Genomic DNA, 18,833 nt, shown 5'->3' with positions numbered 1-18,833 from the left:
TGTAGAAGCGCAGGCGTGTCATCCCCACCCAACTCACTTTCAAGTGTGGCTATTTCGGCCTCAAGGGCCAGCACGGCCTCCCTCCTAACCTTCCTTTCAGCTGCAATAAGAGACAGTGCGGATCCCCGTATGACAGTTTTAAAGGCCTCCCAAAGAGTCGTAGGGGAAGTCACCGAACCAACATTCTCATCAAAGTAGCAATCGATGGCCTTTACTAAATCTGAGCGGAGCCGGGGGTTCCGAAAGTGCCAGGGCGGGACAGGGGGAACTCTACTACCAGAAAGACCACCCACAGAAACCTCAAGCAGCAAAGGGGAATGATCTGAAATACCCCGGGGGAGATGCCGAACTTCCCGCACCAAGGATAGGTTAGAGGTCAGCATGAAAAAGTAGTCTATCCTCGAGAGGCTGCCATGTGCACCAGAGTGGAAGGTGTATTGCGTCTGCGTGGGGTGTAGCGAACGCCAGACGTCCACCAGACCAAAAGTTTCAGCCATGTCAGTTAGCCACATCTGGGACAGCGGCAGAACTCTAGGAGGCAGTCGATCACAATCACCAGACATCACAGAATTAAAATCCCCACCCATAATCAGTAGGCCATCAGGGAGACCAAGAAGAGTCTTGCCGAGGTCAGCATATGTAGTTGCCTGTAGCCCCGGGGGAACATATACAGCCACTATCACAATTAGCTTCCCCTCCCATCTCCCCGAGACGGCAGCATAGCGTCCCCGATCATCAAGGGTGACATCATCAATCTCAAGGGCCAAGGAGGATTTAATCATTATACCAACTCCTCGGGAGCCGGACGTAAAACCAGCATGAGCGACCAGCCGTTAGCCACGACGGTCAAGAGCTTTACAGGCATTACCAATCAAATGGGTTTCTTGAAGTAACACAACATCAGGGGCATGACGCCTTATAAATTGCAACACAATGCCACGTTTAATTCTGTCTCCCAAACCATTGACGTTCCAAGAAATAACCTTCATCGCACCCCCCCCCATCCCAAGAAGAGCGACCCAACCCAACCCCCTCCCGGAACCTCGAAGCAGGGATGCACGCAATCAATAGTGTACCACGTGAAGAGAAAAACAAGAAACACAGAACACAACCAAGTCCCCACCAACCACCCCCCAACCATGAACCCGTTACAACGCCCCCCACCCTGCACCCCTGCTGACTAGAAAGCCACCCCAAACTGCAGTGTGCCTGTCACCCCATCTGATCTACACAAAGAAACCCCTGAGGAGGAAGGGAGTAACTACCCCAACCCGCCCCACCCCGGGCATAAACATTGAGCGTATGAAAAAAGTTACTCTGTAAAGTTTATGATCCAAAACCGTACCTCTGGGGCCCGAATTCAGTCCTGCGCCGTTGCACCGCCGTCCGCGCCTCCGGGGCCTCCGCTCTCGGTGTCGTCCTTTGGCAAAGAGTCCAACCAGTCACTGGCACTATCTGGTAGATCGAAGAAGTAAGCGCGTTCCCTGTATTCGATACGCAGGCGAGCGGGAAATAACATAGCATATTTTAGTCCCAAATCCCTCAAGCGACGCTTCACTCCAAGGAATCCAGAACATTGCCGTTGCACTTGAGGCGTGAAGTCAGGATAGATCGAGACAGAGGTATTATCGAACTTCAGTGGGCCATGCCTACGGGCGGCCTGAAGAATGGCGTCTCTGTCCCGGAAATGGAACAGCCTAGCGATGATAGGCCTCGGGGGTTCCCCCCGGCTTTACCTGTCCACCCGGGAAGCGATAAGCACGCTCGACCGCAAAAAACTTGCTAAGGCCTGCGGGAGCGAGTTTAGAGACAATTAGCTCCTCAACCAGTAGATCGATCGAGGCAACACCATTGTCCTCCGGCACTCCGACTAGGCGAATGTTGTTTCGCCGGGCCCTATTGTCATAGTCTTCCATGCGTTTGGCCAACAGGTCTTGTGATGAACGCAAATTCCCGATCTCTGACTGTGCTTCCGCCATGTCCGTTACCAGACTGGATGCCTTCAGGTCCAGCGCCTTGACCCTATCGTTGGTCTTGGCCAGGTCGGCTCGAATAAGAGTAACATCCACCGCCACCGTGTCAATCTTCGACACGATGGCCTCATACTGCTGACTCATATCGGCCTTGAGCCCCGCAATGGCGGCCAGTAGGTCCTGAAGTGACACTTCCGAGAAGGTCGCCATGTCAGTCTTTGGGTCTTCCAAGCCTCGGCCGGCAGCACTGGGGGAACCTCTCGGTTGCGTATAGCGGTCGATCACGTTGGACTGGACCGACCCCCCACGAGTAGTAGTCTTTCTGCGCTTCTCCATCTCGGGTTTTGTCGCCATGTTGAAGTCAGCGCCCCACAGGGACAATCCGGGTGCGACAGGATATCGGCGATTCTCGACCTCAAAAGTCTGGTTTTTGCAAGAAATTGTCACAGGCCACTGAGCCGGCACTGCGAAAGAGCGTGTTGCCAGTGGGAACAGCCAAGCAGGATCCAAGAGCAGGTCACAGGGAGTCAGGATACGGGGGGACCAGAAACCGAAAGTGAAAGTGGCACTTCACCGGTGTAGCAGATGCCAGGCAGCCGTTGTTGTTGCATTACAGCTCGGCCATCCAAGGCAGCAGAGTCCCCGGTCCCGTCCGGGGCTAGGCCAGGAAGTTAGAGACGATGTAAAAATGGTCCCCGAAGTCCGATCTCGGCCCAAAAAAGTTCAGCAGCATCAGCAAGAGTAACACTTCAAAAGCCCGTCGAAGTGACCAGGATAACTGAAGGATAAATCAAGAAGAGCGGTGCGGGTCTCGGGAGCTCTCTGCTCACGCGACCATCTTGGATGCCCACGTAGCTCCTCCCCAAAAAATGTTTTTTAAATAATTCTAAGGACCATAAAACATGCAGAGGTTACCTGATTGACTTGGTCCCCCATAGAGAGTTTGTTGTCGACCAATACTCCCAGATTTTTAGGTTTCCGGGATAGAGTAGGGCATGCTCCCAGGTCCTCCGGCCACCAGTCAAGGGTCCAGATTCGAGGATTATTTCCAAATTGCAGCACCTCAGTTTTGCTGAGTTGAGTTTTAAGCAATTGGACGACATCCATGTAGAGATCGTGCTCATGCAGTTATGGAACCTTGCCCCTGCCTCCGTTTCCGTACCCTCCGTCAGTGACAACACAATTTGTGTATCATCAGCGTAGGAGGTGAGCTGCAAACCGATGGACTGGATGACGCTTGCCAGGGGTGCCATATAGATGTTAAAAAGCGTAGGGCTTAAAGCCGAGCCTTGTGGCACCCCGCAAGGGAGAGAGAAGGGTTCCGAGATGTTCCCATCGAGATCCACTGTTTGGACTCTATCAGATAGGAAAGACTATAACAATTTCCAGGCATCACCCCTTACTCCAATATCCGAGAGCCTGTTCAACAGAACCTTGTGGTTAACCGTATCAAAGGCCGCGGATAGATCAAGGAGGATTAAGATGGCATTTCCTCCCCTATCCACGGCTTCTCTAATTTCCTCGGTAGATTTGATAAGCGCCAATTCTGTGCTGTGAAAGGCTCTAAACCCATATTGTGAAGGGTCCAAGGAGTTGCTAACAGAAATGAAGTTACTTATTTGAACATTCATCTCTTTCTCCAGAATTTTGGCCGGTAAGGGGAGCCTGGAAATGGGACAGTAGCTGTTCACGTCTTTAGGATCAAGGGATTGCTTCTTTAGTAGCGGAAGCACCAAGGCCTTCTTTCAATTTTTGGGAAAGATCCCTGTCCATAGGACTGCATTAATCAATGGTGTAAGCACCATTCCAATCAGTTCCGGCACTTTTTTGGCAATATCAACAGGTCACTGGTTGTTAGGGGCCCCCGATTTTGTATTAAGCAAAGATTTAACCAGCTCTGATTTATTAATAAGAGAGAAGTATTACAGTGCTTCTGTCAAAGCGCCTAGGCTTCCTTGATCTGGAGATTTAATCTCCGTCAATGTATCGTTGATCCTACCTGTGAGTGAAAAAAATATAGTTTCTACTTTGGATTTGAAAAACCTGGCTAAATTGTTACAAAATTCTGCATCTCCCTGATTCTTTGAAGGGGAAGGATTAGCAAGATTGAAAATAGTTCTGAACAACTCTTTAGATTTGGACTCAGCCTTATTAATTTGTGATGAGAAGTGTTCTCTTTTAGCTTCTAAAAGTGTTAGCTTGTACCTGGAGATACAAAGTCTGTAGTTCTCTTTTTCGGAGTTCTCATATGATTTCCGCCAAGTGCTCTCAGCATATTTGCAGATCCATTTCTTGGCCCTAACCTCCTCCCTATACCAAGGAGCAGAAGGGGACATCCGTTTAGGAGTAAATTTTTTGAGGGGGACAATTTGATCACAGGCATTCCGAAGTAGTTATTATAAGTAATGGAGACCTCCTCATCATCCTCCGGGGTCTGGTGTATGAGATTTTCTAGAACATTTTCCAATTTCTCCACATTCAGTTTGCCCCAGGATCTGGTTCTAATCGCTTTTGGATTGAAATGATCAGTCGAGTTGGCCGGAGGGTAAGTAAGTACAAATTTTACCATGCAATGATCCGACCATGCGATCGGCAAAACAGAGATCTCGTCTATCTCCTTACTGTTAGAGAAAATCCCATCTAGAATGTGGCCCTTTTCATGAGTCAGCACATTCACCCTTTGTGTCAGAACGCTCATGATTTGATTGAACTTTAAGGATTCAACGTCATTGGTATTTTCAAGATGGAAATTAAAATCCCCTAATACTGAGAGGGATTCTGGGCACAATCCCTCTTCCAGAAGCATGCCTAGGGAATTCAAAAAGCCACCTTTGGAACCTGGGGGATGATATATAAGCAGCCCTTTAAAGGGTCTGTGCAGTGAGCATAAATATCAAAAGCTAGGGCCTCACATGCTCTATTGGAGGCTGTAGTAGCCTTAAGGGTGAGTGAGTCATGATAGATAATCGCAAGCCCGACCCCCTCTTGTTAAGCCGATTCACACTGTGACAGAGGAATCCAGCAGATGTTGCTTTCACCAAATCAGTCCCTGAGCTGCAATCCATCCAGGTCTCAGTGATAAAGGCGATTTTAATCTTATGCTCTTCCAAAAGGAGCGCACATTCCAAACTATGTTTCACTAAGGATCTGGCATTTAGCAGCATACAAGTCAATGGATTCCTAGCGCCAAGTGTCTTTAAACTTAAATAGTCATGGGAGGTCTTACCATTGCTGATTGGCAAGTTGAGAATGGTGGGAGGGGCATCTGACAGCAACTACACTGGGAGCTCTCTGTTAGGTTCCCACCCCAGTCAGAGGACAGCCCCGTGTAATGTGGCATCCTATTACCAGGGTTGAGTTCGTGAAGGACCCTGCTAGAGCACTGTAGTCCACCTGCCGTGCCCCGGCCAGGGGGACAGGCCCTGCGGCCGGCCGGAGCGCGGACGTGTGGTTCTGTAATTCTCAAACCTGACTCCATTTTGGTCTTGCCCTCACGTAGGCCTGTGAAGTAGGCCAAACGAACAAGGGGCCTGGCCTTCTGAGTTCGTGCATATATTAACTTGGGTTTTTCTGACTTTGAATGAACTGCAGAGAGAGTGACCCATTTCACCTGAAACTGACCTTTTGCAAAACCAGTTTCACTAGCTGATCGTTGTCCGAGTTTTTCAATCACTGTTCAGGACCTTGTTAACCTTTAGTTTCCTCAACATATCTTATCCTAAACAATATCTAAATTGTTTCTTTCCTTATGACTTTCTTTTCTAAACATGGGTTTTTGCCATGCGTCGTGACTGCCATCTGGTGTTGCCTTTTAGGTAGGCCTCAGAAGTTAGTCTGCAAGCAAAGCAGTCTGACCTTTTGTGGGTCATGTATACATTAACTAAGGTTTTCTTCATGCGCTGGAGTTAATTTCAGAAGCTGGCCTTTCACCTGGAATTGACCTTGCCAAGCCAATTTCCCTGCAAGATCGTTATCCACTTTCCCAATCACCATTCAAGAAATGTGTTAACTTTTAAGTTTCTTTACGTTTCTGTTATCTTGCACATTATCTGAAACTACTTTTCTTTACTGTTTCTTCATTTCATAGGTTACGCTTTCAATTAAGGGTTTGTCCGGGCCTTCCAGATTATTATTTAGATATGCCTAAATATTAACTTGTGGGTTGGGACACTGTAAAATGTATGATGCTGTGTGATGTCATGTATTTTCTATTGGTTGATTTTTGGTGCAGGGGCGTGCATTTTAAATGTACCTTTTTGTGTATAAATAGGGATGTCTCGCCTTAGTAAAATTGAGCAGTTTCTTGAGTTGTACACCGTGTTGTATTGCTGGGATTTCTGGGATTTCTGCTACTAGCTGCAGCTAATAAATTTGATCTCTGATGCCACCTAGAAGTATTCCGTGTCTCTGTGTACCAAGGCAAGGGAACCCAGAGGACTTTGGGCATGTCCCTGGCGCTGCTGGGTATTTGATATATCCCAGTTCTTCAGACGGATGCAGCATCAAGCGTCCTAAATAGCCTCCTCAATTTAAAAACTAGCCAGCTAACCTGTTCCCGGAAGACCGAGACCGGAACTGAGTCTCTCGCGTGTCGACCAGGTCAGAAGCAGTGCGACATATAAAAACAAGCAAAAGCCCCCCTGCAACGACTAATTCCACATTAAAAACAAGCCTCCAATGATATTAATAAGGTTCACTTCAACTTTAGCAAACCTGGCGAGCGTTGAACGCAGCTTCGCCCCGGTAAGTAAGCACCAAGTGCACGCAGCAACAAGCGTGCTAAATAGGCTCCTCAATTAAAAAACTAGCCCGCTAACCTGTTCCCGGAAGACCGAGACCGGAAGTGAGTCTCTCGCGGGTCGACCAGGTCAGAAGCAGTGTGACGTATAAAAACAAGCAAAAGCCCCCCTGCAATGACTAATTCCCCGTTAAAAACAAGCCCCCAATGATATTATTAAGGTTCACTTCAATTTTAGCAAAACTGGCGAGCATTGAACGCAGCTTCGCCCAGGTAAGTAAGCATACCGTTTTTTGAAACTGAACAATTATCATACAGGAATATGTCTAATTTATTTAGAATATTTAATCCAAATCTAGTATCTAGCGATGTAATGAAATATGTATAATGTACAAGTAATGGTCTTGGAAGAACTCCTGAATCTGAAAACATTGCTTAAAAAAAGAGGAAACCCATACAGTGAAATCTTGTAGCCTTTATTGAATCTGTGTCTGTAAGGTGATACCCATGTGTCAATGGCATCAACATTAAAGCAATTGGAAACAGGTATCAGGATTGTGCTTGTGCAGAAGTTCACTTTCCCATCTGTTTTCTCAGCCAAATTTTCTTACTTACGTGAGGTCTTGGTGTTTTGGCCCAAAGGGCAAACGTTCTGTTTAACAAGTAGCTCCCATATTACATCTTTGTATTTGTGACTACTTTACATCAGTTTTAAGAATATCGAAACTAATTTCAATTAGGTGCCATCTTGTCTTTTTTAGATTCAGTCATCAAGTTAGGGGGCTTTTGATTCACAAAATATTGAGATACTGCCAATTAAAAAATGTTTCTCTTCTCTGAAGTAGAAATTATGGACAGTGATCAAAGAAACACAGTAGAAATAGAAGTCTTGAATTAGTCACTACACATGCATAGAAATGCTTATTTATGTGGGACATTAGGAAGCTATAACCACTAAACAAAATCCAGGGTGGGACCAGACTCCCAATAGTTTCAAAGTCTCCCTTGGTGTTTTGTCGAGCCTTAGAAGATTTCAGCCCATGTTAAGATAACTTGGAAAGGTTTGCAGCCTTGCAGGTGTTATTGGAACGTGGAGGTTCTATCCTTTTTCATTGGTCGCTACTTGAGTGTTATTTATTTGGCATTGTTGTAGCATCACTCACTGGGCCCAGGGATGTTCTTATTTATCTAGTCTGTTATTTTATTCATTCATTTGACCTCTGACTACCACCATGGTCATTTCGTCTTCAGATGGATCTTGTTTTGTGCTAAAAGGGACTGGATATTTTGAAGATGAACAATTACCAAATGAGGACCATGAATAAGGAAATTGCTATATTTAAATCTGTTTTTACCCAAGGTTTAGATAAGTACAGACTCTAAAGTATATGAACCAAAAGATTTACCCATAAGTAAATAATGAAACAGAATCAGCAGAATTTCGTTTAAATATTAGTGTTTAGTATTTCTATTGAAAGGTAAATAATTTTAAAATAAATGGCATACAACCTTGAATCAGACTAAACAGGTTAATACAGCACACATCAACTCTGCGAGACCCAAGAATGAAGGGAAAAATCTTTTTCAGCTGGGAGAGATTTTGGATGACAATAGCATATGGGTCAATAGGAAATTAGTTGAGCCTCATAAATCCTTGGGAAAGTTCAGATAGTTCCTAGTGCCCAGTTCCCTCTGTCTCAGTCCATCACTGTAACCTCAAAGTCACAGCAGCATCAGCCGAGAAGGTTTCACTATGCTAGCATGCCAGCAGATTGCTGGCAGCAGATTGCAGTATTTCATCACAGTTTGTGTTGTTCTTGGATGCCCAAGCAGTCAGTTGCAATACTTCAAAATGGGAGAGCGTATCCTAGCTTAGTCCAGTTCTAAAATCTATGTAGTCATACCCCATGGGTTCGGTGATAACACCCCTTAACATAATCAGGAATGTCAGAAAACTCTGTCTCATTGGTCGTCTCTTCGATAGGATGAGGATGATGTAGTAGGTAAAAAGTATACAATCCGGAAAAATCAAGGGATTTGCGTTACGTAGCTTCCGTAACCATTGTAAGTTTGGTCATATGAATAATAAGATGTTCAGAGTAAGTGAAATTTGCTCTCGAAACTTCAGACAGTTCATTCCCAAGCATCTATTCTAGTATGTAACAGTTTTGTTGCAAATATAGTCAAGCTGTGCTTTAGATGTCAAAGGAAACGATTGAGGGTTTAAACACAAGTGGCACTTTGCAAAAAGTTCCCATAGGCTTCAGACCATTCTGTTTATGAGTTCACGTTTGGAAAAAGGAAGCAAGATCAGAGGCCTACATGAAATACAGCTCATTTGCGATGAATTATGCTAAAATATGTATCTTGCATTGAATAGCAAATAATACTAATCTCTCAATTAAATTAGTTAATAAACACTTCAATCGAATCATAATTGTTTCATGTAAGTATAGGGTACTCCTAAAATGTTTGCAATTGTCAACTTACACATATATAGGAAATGTACATATAAATCTCCTTTGCATATATGTCATTAAGGCGCACACAATTATAAGTTCGTTTGATGAAAGATTCCCAGATATTATTTTAACTAAAACCTGTGTAGCACCTACTTTTTTTTGTCATTTTCAGTGTACACTTTACACATGAAATACCATTTATTTCTAACACATGGAGCAATCAGTTTTGCATGTAAGATCTCTTACTTATTTTATTATCACATTTTCTAATCACAGGACCAATGTTATTAAGGTGTTAATAATTCACATCTATCAACTAATGTAAAATACGATATACGCGCATTCTAGAATTCTGCATACTTTTACTATGTCACCATTCATGTAAAATATTGTCACAATTATTTTCCTTCTTATTTATCATGATTTTGTAAGAGGAAAACCTCTGCTCTATCAGCATGTAGAGATTTGAACAGTTAGATTGGCTGCCAAGCAGAAGCTCACCACCAGTTTGATGTTACTTGATTGTGCTGCTCAAAGTTTGAGCTTCCTGGACACAATGCCATTAATTAAATGAGAGATCATTTATTATGTGTTGTGGGAATCCATCTGATTTAGATTCAGTCACTGTTTGTGCTGCCTTCTGCTGCTTCAAAACAACGCATGCAAGTGCTGTGTACTTTTGCACTGCTTGAGTAGAGCATTTTGCTCATGGTTTTGCTTTTTTCCTTTCAAAGTCATGTTGGAGGTCAGAGCCGGACTGGGAACCAAAACTGGCCCTGGCAAAGAGCTCGCCCGGCCCCCCTGGGAGCGGCTGAGTTGTTTGCCTGGGCCAGTTTCGGCTGATTTTGTTACAGGGTCCGATTTTGCAGCTATGCTGCAAATATGGCCCTGTAACAAAAACGGCCCCAAGGGCCCAAGATCGGCCCCCACACTAGCGGCCCACCGAGAAACGCCCGGTGCCCGCTACGGCCAGTCCGGCTCTGTTGGAGGCTCTCTGCCAAACTGATTACAAGGTGCAGAGGTTCACTGCATATAGCCAGTACTGGAATCTGTACTGTCTGCTCCAAATAGATAAAGTCACAATGCTTTCAGTGGAAACAAACCAGTAATCTGCAGGTTACACACAGTGCACTGCCTCTGATGCAACCAACCTTTCTTTGCAGAATCTTTGGTTCAAACCACTGACCTTCCTACCAGATGACGCCCTGGACAGTAGGTTTTTTGGCAGCTTAGTGGGTTAATGTTCCTGCAAAGGAAATCTGTGACCAACCTGGAGGTCACAGGTGCAGGTCTTTTTGTGGACAACTTCGTTCTTCATGCTTTTATCAGTGGAAATAATGAGAATTGACCGGCTTTGTAAAGATAGCACACTTTTACTTAGAGTGCAGCAAAACTTCAAGAATATGGAATCCAGTACCATATAAAACAAAAGTGTGCATATTAGTTGAAGCTCTGTGTTGCAAGAAAGTAGAAAGGCTCAAAAAAAGTAACCTCACATTTCCCACCTTATCAACAATCCTATGCAGACTGTGCACTTGAGCATCATGCACACTATTTTCACTTGGCTTCTGCTATGGCTTTGCGTGAGAAACCATACAAGAATGCGGGGCCATGTACGATACCCTTTTCAAACCAGAGATGTGCAAATTGCGCACTAGCTGGTTTGTAAATCAGTATGCAATATGAGATGTGGCCTATGTACTAATAGGTTATATCACAATTGTACATGCACGGGGATTGCAAAATGACCTTCCAGATGGATAGTAAATAGGACGGTCTCAATTTCCAATCTCCTGTGATGGCAGAAAATGCAGGTATGGAGGACTAGAATGGACAGCAGGCCACTGTCCCTGCATTTGCTTTGCCAAACAGGAAAGGTTTTTTTTCAAAAAGCTGGTAACTGTAAGAAAAAGGGTTGTTGGTTGACTGGGGTGTGAGCCCTGATCAAACAAAAGCCACAATCCCTTTCAGGGTGAACCACAAAAAGTTACTAAATTACCTGAACTTAACCCTGGGTAGCTTTGCACAAAAAGTAGTCAGGCTTAACTGAGAGGCAATGTGTAAAGTATTTATGCAGCACACACACAGTAATAAAGTTAAAACACAATCCAAGAAAAATCCCAAACCAATTTAGAAGAACAGAGTAAATAAATTATAATCAATTATTTGACACCAAAATGACAAAAATCCAATCAGTAGAACTGTTTAGTGAAAACTAGTCCCTAAAAGTGCAAAGCATCAACCAATAACATATAGTTGCACGAAACCAGGTCAAAGATAAAAAATATGGCTGACCACGATGGCGCATGATTCAGATACAAAAATTCAACTGGGCCCAGTCAGCGCTTACCTTCGGACTTAGAAGAAATTCTGAGTAAAAGTGTCTGAGAAGGTAAAGTTCCACGGAGCAAAGCTGCAGGAGGTGTCCGAGGAGGGAGCTTCGTCATTGGCTGGCCTTGAGTCGAAGCTGCGGTGAATATTTGTCCGTTCAGACTTAGTCACCAAAATGAAAGTCAAAAATCTCCAGTGGGACAATGCAGAGGACTGTAACCGAAGAGAGTTCCACAAGGTCAGATACCGCTTTGGCGAAGCTCCACTGAAACAGATTAGCTGTTGCGGAGAAGAATGTAGCAGGAGAAGCTGCAAAGTCAATTAGACCGGCAATGCAACTCAGACAGATAAGCGCAGACGTTGATCCCAGTCTCCTGCTTGTTCTCAGAGAGGTTTTTAGCCAAACATTTTCTAAGTCCTCAGTTTTGAACCTTGGCCATCTGGGCAGCTGAGGAGCATAACCAAGGGTCCAGGACTAGTGGGGCACCTCTTGAGAGTTCAGGAATCACCCAGGCTGAATCCAGGTGCAGGTTCAAGATGTATGAAACTTTTTATGCCCCAGTGGCTGTGAATAGGAGGACAGCAAACTAGCCCTTGGAGTTACTTGTGGTAATCCTGGATGCAGGTGAATATGCAGGGCTCAACAGCAGAGCTGGTCACTGAGGGTTCAAGGCAGGCTCCAGGCAGTAAATAGTCTTTCAAGATACAGCAGCAGTCTGGCAGAGTGCACAGCAGGTCACAGCAGCAGGCAGTCCTCTAAGAGTCCTTCCACAGGTCCAGTAGTGAACTGAAGAGTGGGTCTGATGGTCCTATTTTAATAACCTGGTGCCCCTCTTTTGGAAGATAGGCGAAGCTTCTGGAATGGTTCTTTGAAGTGCATGGTTCCAAGCTTGCTGCAATAATAATGCTGGGTCCTTACACCCTTTGTGTGAAGGCAGAGCACTGGCTATTCATTTGTAAGTGCGGCTATGCTCAGCTTCACCCCCCTATCTTACCAGCAGATGGCCCCTTGAGGCACACCTATTCCTCTGTTGTGTGACTGTTTGGGAGGAATTCACAAAGTCTATCTATCAGCTACACCCAGACATGTGAGCTAACGTAGGCTGCAGGCACAAAGGACTAAGGGCAGGAAAAAGATACGTTTCTAAAAGGGGCATTCACAAAATTGTAATGAAAAATATGTTTTTATCATTAAAAAGGGTTTATTACTATAATTTCATAGGTACTGAACATGACTTATCTACCTTCTCCCAATTGCGAATTACAGTTTATTAAATGTTATAGGAAAGCCCCAATCCTATCTTATGGGAGGGGTAGGACTCACAGTAGTGAAAAACAAATTTAGTAGTTTTTCACTACCAGGACATGTAAAATTAAAAGTACATGTCTAACCTTTTAATTACACAGTACCCTATACCATGGGCTAACTGGGAACTGCCTTAGAGGTGGCATGTATGTAATAAAATGGGGGTTTAAATGCCTTTTCCAAAAGCCAGTTTAAAACTGCTCTCAGGCTGCAACGTAAATGGGTGGAACAATAAGTGTGGCAGATAGCTGTAATTTACAGGCCCTGGGTGTATGCTATACTGATCTATAGTGGTTTTACATGTAAATTAAATATGCCAATTAGGTATAAGCCAATTAAACCATGTTTAAAGGAAAGAGCACAAGCACTTTAGCACTGGTTAGCCGTGGTAAAGTGCATTGAGTTTTAAGGCCAACAATAATTAATTCAGCAAAAAGTGGAAAGAAAAAGTCAAACAGTTTGGGGTGAACCTGCAGAAAAGGCATGGTCCAACAGTATCCATTAAAGGGACATGTGCTGCTTTAACAAAAAACTGTTCCAGTTTGGGAAGATGGGAAGGGCAGGCAGTGGTCCCCTGGACAACTGGTGTTCCGCCTGGATCTACTGACACAATTAGCAGTGGGGACTGGTTCCCTTGCGAACAGCTTTCCCTTTGTGAATCAGTTAGCACTTCAACTCAGAGGTAGGTAAGGGATCAATGGTTTGTAACCAACACTTTCATGAATCACCAAATAGAAGTGGGGGGGGGGGGGGGGGCTCCACTATAACATCCTATCCAGTTCGTAATTTGGAAAGGGAGGCAAAAACCCATTTATAAAAGGGCCTTTTCAAGTTGTAATAAGTCTTTTTGTTTTGGCAAAAACTGTGATTTTGCAAGTGTGTGTAACAGGAAAAGGGTTTTGTACAACAGACCCAAGATCCTTGTATTACAAAAGATCTAAATTGCTCATGCCTCAGCATCCAGGGGAGGAAAGAACAGATGCTATCTGAAAAACTAGTGTAAAGCAATACATATCCAGAACTGCTCAGACCGTGCAAAACATATTCATAATTAACATAGTGTAGCAGAGTACCAGTACCATTGTACATCACGTTTTACACAAGAAGAACCACACAAGTCATAAAGAATCGAGGTATTGCTTTTATTGTTCAGAGGGTTTGATACCTTTAAATGCTAAAATGATGCAATGAATAAAATTTAAAATCACCTCCTTATGGGATATATAAAGTTAAGTAACTGGATTGGTTACGTATTCTTCCATACACACACAGAAATAACTTATGCATTTGGCCAAAAATACATCAAAAGACAGGAAAACATGAATAGTTGCATCCGGCATAGCTTCCTTAGAGAAGACACTTGTCTCAATCACCATAAATATTAGCAAATTAAGTCGAATTTGGAGAAAATAATATAATATATACCAAATATAGCCGGTTCAATTGGTACACATTTTGGAGAATTTCCCAAATGACTACTCTTGCACTAAAACTGTTTTAAAATGTAACTTTGTGAACTCTATGATGGAAGAAATGGAGTGTGCCATTTTTACGTACAAATTGAAATGAAATTTACTTGTCAGACCTCAGGTAAATGCAATGCAATCTACTGTCTTCAAGCAGAGGTTGTCTCAGATACCTTTGCAAAATATTCCCTATACAAATTAAAATCTTTATTTAATCGAAGTGTGCAAATTCGTGTAACTGTTTCTTGCAAAATTTCATGAATTTCCATTACAATTTCCGATGGTGGTGGTCGATGCAATGGGTATTTGCCCTGCCCAACTACCAAACCAGTGCCTAGTCATGTACACATGTCCAGAGTACGTAAGGTGTAGCATTTTCTCGTCTCTGGAGTAGCGTGCTGTGTCTGAGATCCAACGAGTGTGGCACACGAGTCTTTTTTTTCTTCTAAGCACCATCAACAAATATGCAGGCAACAAAAACAACCTTCTTGTCAATAAATATATGCAAATTTCCACTGCAAGTTTAGCAGTGGAAGCTTCCCAAATGTGGGGTGGCCTTCAGTGATTGGTCACTAAAGTGTTAGTGCTTCTTGGATCAGGCCACATCCCAGTGTGTTCCCTTACATTCATATCAATCGTATCCGGGGGTTTGTGGAGGGCAGTGTACCTCCCTTGTTCCCTTTACCTGTCTTCCACACTTGTTTCTCTTTTTTTTCTGTTTGTCGCTGTCAAACTCTCTTTACCTGTCTACATTAGAGAGAGGGAGGGGTAGGTCCTAACTTTTATCCTTTCTCTTTACCAGACTATGGTTTCACCGAATAAAAAGATCACCTTTCCAAGTAGAGATACATTTCTAAGGGGTTACTTTTGTGTTCCTCCAGTGTGGCATTTTATACCCATTTCTTTATTTATTTTAATACAGTCGTAAGACCAGCTTCTGTGTTATGCTGCTTTGTCTCTATTGGAATGTATTCCGTATTTTCAAATTTGTATTTTCTGTAAGGAATATTTTTTCTTTCATTCAAATATGGAAATAAATATCTAAAACTCTAACATTTTTTATTTCAGCATTTAACAGCGATGACAACAGCGGCGGAAGCTCCCCCACAGTCCCAGAAACACCGGTCCTAGGAGGCGGCGCATCTTACTTCCAGGAAGGCTTACAGACCTCCTTGTTTTCTGGCGTGTTGATGAAGAGGAGCAGAATGTTGTATTGACTCTGGGATGAGCTGGAGGAAGGTGGTCAGGACTGTGGCACCTGGACTAGAAGCTCTCAATGCCCTCTATGTGACTATAAATCAACTTCTGAAAGGGCTCGTGAACCTGCGAGAACATGTGAGGAAATATATACAGCTGCAAGCCATGGAGCCACTATACTTACCTCTCGACATCAACTCCTTTTCAAATATGTTGATAGGTAATCCCTCTGAAATGGTGGTCCATAAAAAAAGTTATTACTTGTCTTCAAGAAACCTTAAAGATGATTTCCATTTACCAATCAATGCCTAAAGCGTCTCCGGCCATCAATTTCAGTTCTGGAACCTGTTTCCATGTAAGCACCTTTTGAGGTGGGTGATCATCAGTTTATTGCCTGGTCACCAGTCCTGGTCTTTCCGTATGGGGGAGAATAGCACTGAAACCACTCTCAAGAGACTGTGGTAAACCCCCTTAATATAGCTGTCGCAATAAATTCAGGCTAATAATAGAATGCCTTATTGAATGCAAATCCCATGTTCCATTCAAATGTTTGAAACAAATCTCCACTGGACACATTAGGATAGTGAGTGGGTCTTGTAGGCTTGGGACTTCTCTGGTGGTCCTGTCACAAACCATGAATTCTAGGCATTAAAGGCAAGCAGATGGCTTCTGGGGTTGGCACTAGCAATAATATATTAATTAGCATCAATTTCACAATGTCACTTTGTTGAGACCCCGAGCATCTATTGCTTTTCATTGCAGAAGAACCTGGCTCATTTAAATCATCCGCACTTCCTGGTCAGAGTCAAGTAAATGTCACAGACAAGCAATGAGTGGTGAACAGAAATTCTCATTTTAGATTGTGACAAGGGAGCGGCACCTGCAAACATGAAATGATTGAACTCTAACAAAAGAGCAGGAATAAGATTGAAGGCTAAAGCAAGGGATTTGTTTCGAAATTTTCATTAGTAATCCTCAACTATTTGTTAAATGTCCCTCAGCATGGACATGATGATTTAAATGAGTCATCACTTTCTTAATGGAGCACCATGTATTGACTGAGGCCTTTTACAGCATAAAAATCCAGAGGCATGTGCTAGACACTGGGCAAAATAAAATCCCATGCAATGTTTGTAGTGGAGCAGAGTATTCTACCTTACAGCAGACCCCCTTACAGTTTGGAGGGTAGCAGAGCCCATATGAATGCAAAAGCATCTAAACCACAAAAGAGTATTGCAACCAGAAGGTCCCTCTGTCAGATTTGGATATACAAGAGCTACCACAGCTGTTACAGCATGGTAGCATCAACCATGCAAGCTCTGACAACAGAGCAGATTCCTCACACTTGAACCTGGCAGATACATTTCAGGCTGAATGCTGCTGTCTTGATCCACAGTGTGGCACCACTTGAGGAACAGCTTTGTACATATTTTAGATGGATACCTTTCCCCAGGTGAGTCTCATGTCAACTAAAGCTACACTTTTCAAGCAGAGCTACTGAAACTATTGGCATCCGTAAAACTCTCGAATAAAAACAATTCCATGTTCTTTCTGCGAGGATCAGAAAGGTCATTTTAAAGCACCACAGTAGCGAGTTTAGAGAGGTTTTTCAAGAAAATGATGCACCGCTTTCTGCTCTAAAGGGCAGATATGTTAGACAGTGAAGTTTATTTGTGTTGTACAAAAACACTCTCTTGAAATAACTCCATTACTTTCCTTGATGTTCCATACCCCTTAAAGCTATGTGTTACACGTTTCCTGAAACAATGAAGATTTTTTATTGTGAGGGCTTCACCTCGCTTTGGGTCGATTAAGATAGCAGAAATGTACTTGCTCTCCTTGACTGATGTTTTGTTCCCGCACAGCATATACCTCTAAAGTTATATTTCCTTTCATCATCTAAAAGGTTTGCTTGTTGCATGAATACATATTTCTCGGTTTCAGCCCAGCAATCCACATAGTGTTGTCTAACTTAGCAAGGGAATGTATCATTCTGTGATGGTGTGCCACTTTGTACCATGCCTAAACACAAGGAATTATCCTTTTCAGTGTTTGGTAGCATTCTCCTAGGCTGCATGTGTTGATGGGTAATGATCTATATTCCTAATTTTTCGAAGCTCTCTTGCATTTCTATACAAGTACTGACATGTCTTTCTGCAGAGTTCTGTGTCCACTGATTGTACTTCCCACTGCTGGTGCTTAGACAAAAACATAGGTCTTCTCTTGCCAGTTCAATAGGGCATGTCTGGAAAATAAAGCAAGAAGGACAAGTGGCTGGTTCTTGGAATTTCTAGCAGCCATCTTGAAAATGTGCTCCAGTGCCTCCCATCAACAAACTTTGCAGGGACCCAGTGGATTTGTTGGAGCAAAGCATCATGTTCTGTTGTGTAAAAGTCATTTATTTGTTATGTACACCTTTGCCTGTTTCCCGTCCCAGCGCTAGTGTCACCAACAAATTTGGAATGTAACAATAAAAATATGTGCAACACTTTGAGCGGTCATAACGAGGTAAGCGCCACCCATACGTTTTCTTCAGATCACCAGTGGGAATCAGTAAAATGGTTTGATGTGGTGACTTTTTTCAGCACTGGCTGTGAATATGAGCCATCATTCCTCCACCATATAAGACATATGCCCATGATTCTTAATCCCTGGAGGGCTTTTACTGGAAAATGATTGTGTATATTCTTATCTCAATTTGTGTTATTAATCCACATCGTGAGTTTCTTGATGTCACAGGTGTCATTTTTGGCTGAAACAGCAGTTGTTAATGATTTTTAAGTCATCAATTGTACAATACATTGAAGTCGTCTTTAACCTCTGAGTTGTTGGGTGTTATTTGACAACTGGAGCATTATTTGAACTTTTTGTTCGTGTTCAATTTGGATGCTCTGAGCGCCGTAAAACAAATTATTCAGTTACATGATTTGTGATTGCTGTTAAATGTAAACACTGCCTGAAAAAATGGGAAAGGAGAGGGAAATAACTGAAATCTATATTTATTTATTTGTTTTGTTCCTAATGCCGAGCCGTGTAGAATCAGAGGACACTTAAGAATCCAAAACAATAAGTTGAATTTTCATCACCAGAAAGATGAAGCATATGAAGCATACCAAATATTCTTTCGTATATTCTATGGGACAACTATCAAATGGCTCATTTCACATAGGACAGATTCAGCCACTTAGAACTTTGGAGATATAGAACATAACAGTTTGAGTTTTCATTTTCTATTATACGTAAAGGTTAAAAAATCCCAACAAACAACTTTTGAGGTGTGTGCTTGCATGCGAGCTGAGTGAAATACAATTCGATGTCTTCTAATATCTTTGTTGTGAGAATATTATCCTGATACTGTTC

At 43.1% G+C, this 18,833-nt stretch overlaps 1 protein-coding gene across 1 annotated transcript in view; it reads left to right on the top strand.

Annotated features, from left to right (window-relative positions):
• Positions 1–18,290, top strand: part of LOC147711895 (zinc finger matrin-type protein 4-like) — a 1,215,746-nt gene extending 1,197,456 nt beyond the window's left edge. The window contains exon 8 of the mRNA XM_086922617.1: positions 15,345–18,290. Within this exon, the coding sequence (XP_086778743.1) occupies positions 15,345–15,493 (149 nt within the window). The 3' untranslated portion in view covers positions 15,494–18,290. The remainder of the gene's footprint in view (positions 1–15,344) is intronic.
• Positions 18,291–18,833: the final 543 nt, after the last annotated feature.

Source organism: Lissotriton vulgaris, chromosome 5, assembly GCF_964263255.1.
Source record: "Lissotriton vulgaris chromosome 5, aLisVul1.2, whole genome shotgun sequence".
NCBI lineage: Eukaryota > Metazoa > Chordata > Amphibia > Caudata > Salamandridae > Lissotriton > Lissotriton vulgaris.
Note: the sequence above shows the minus strand (reverse complement) of the source record. Positions and strands in the feature narration are given on the sequence as shown.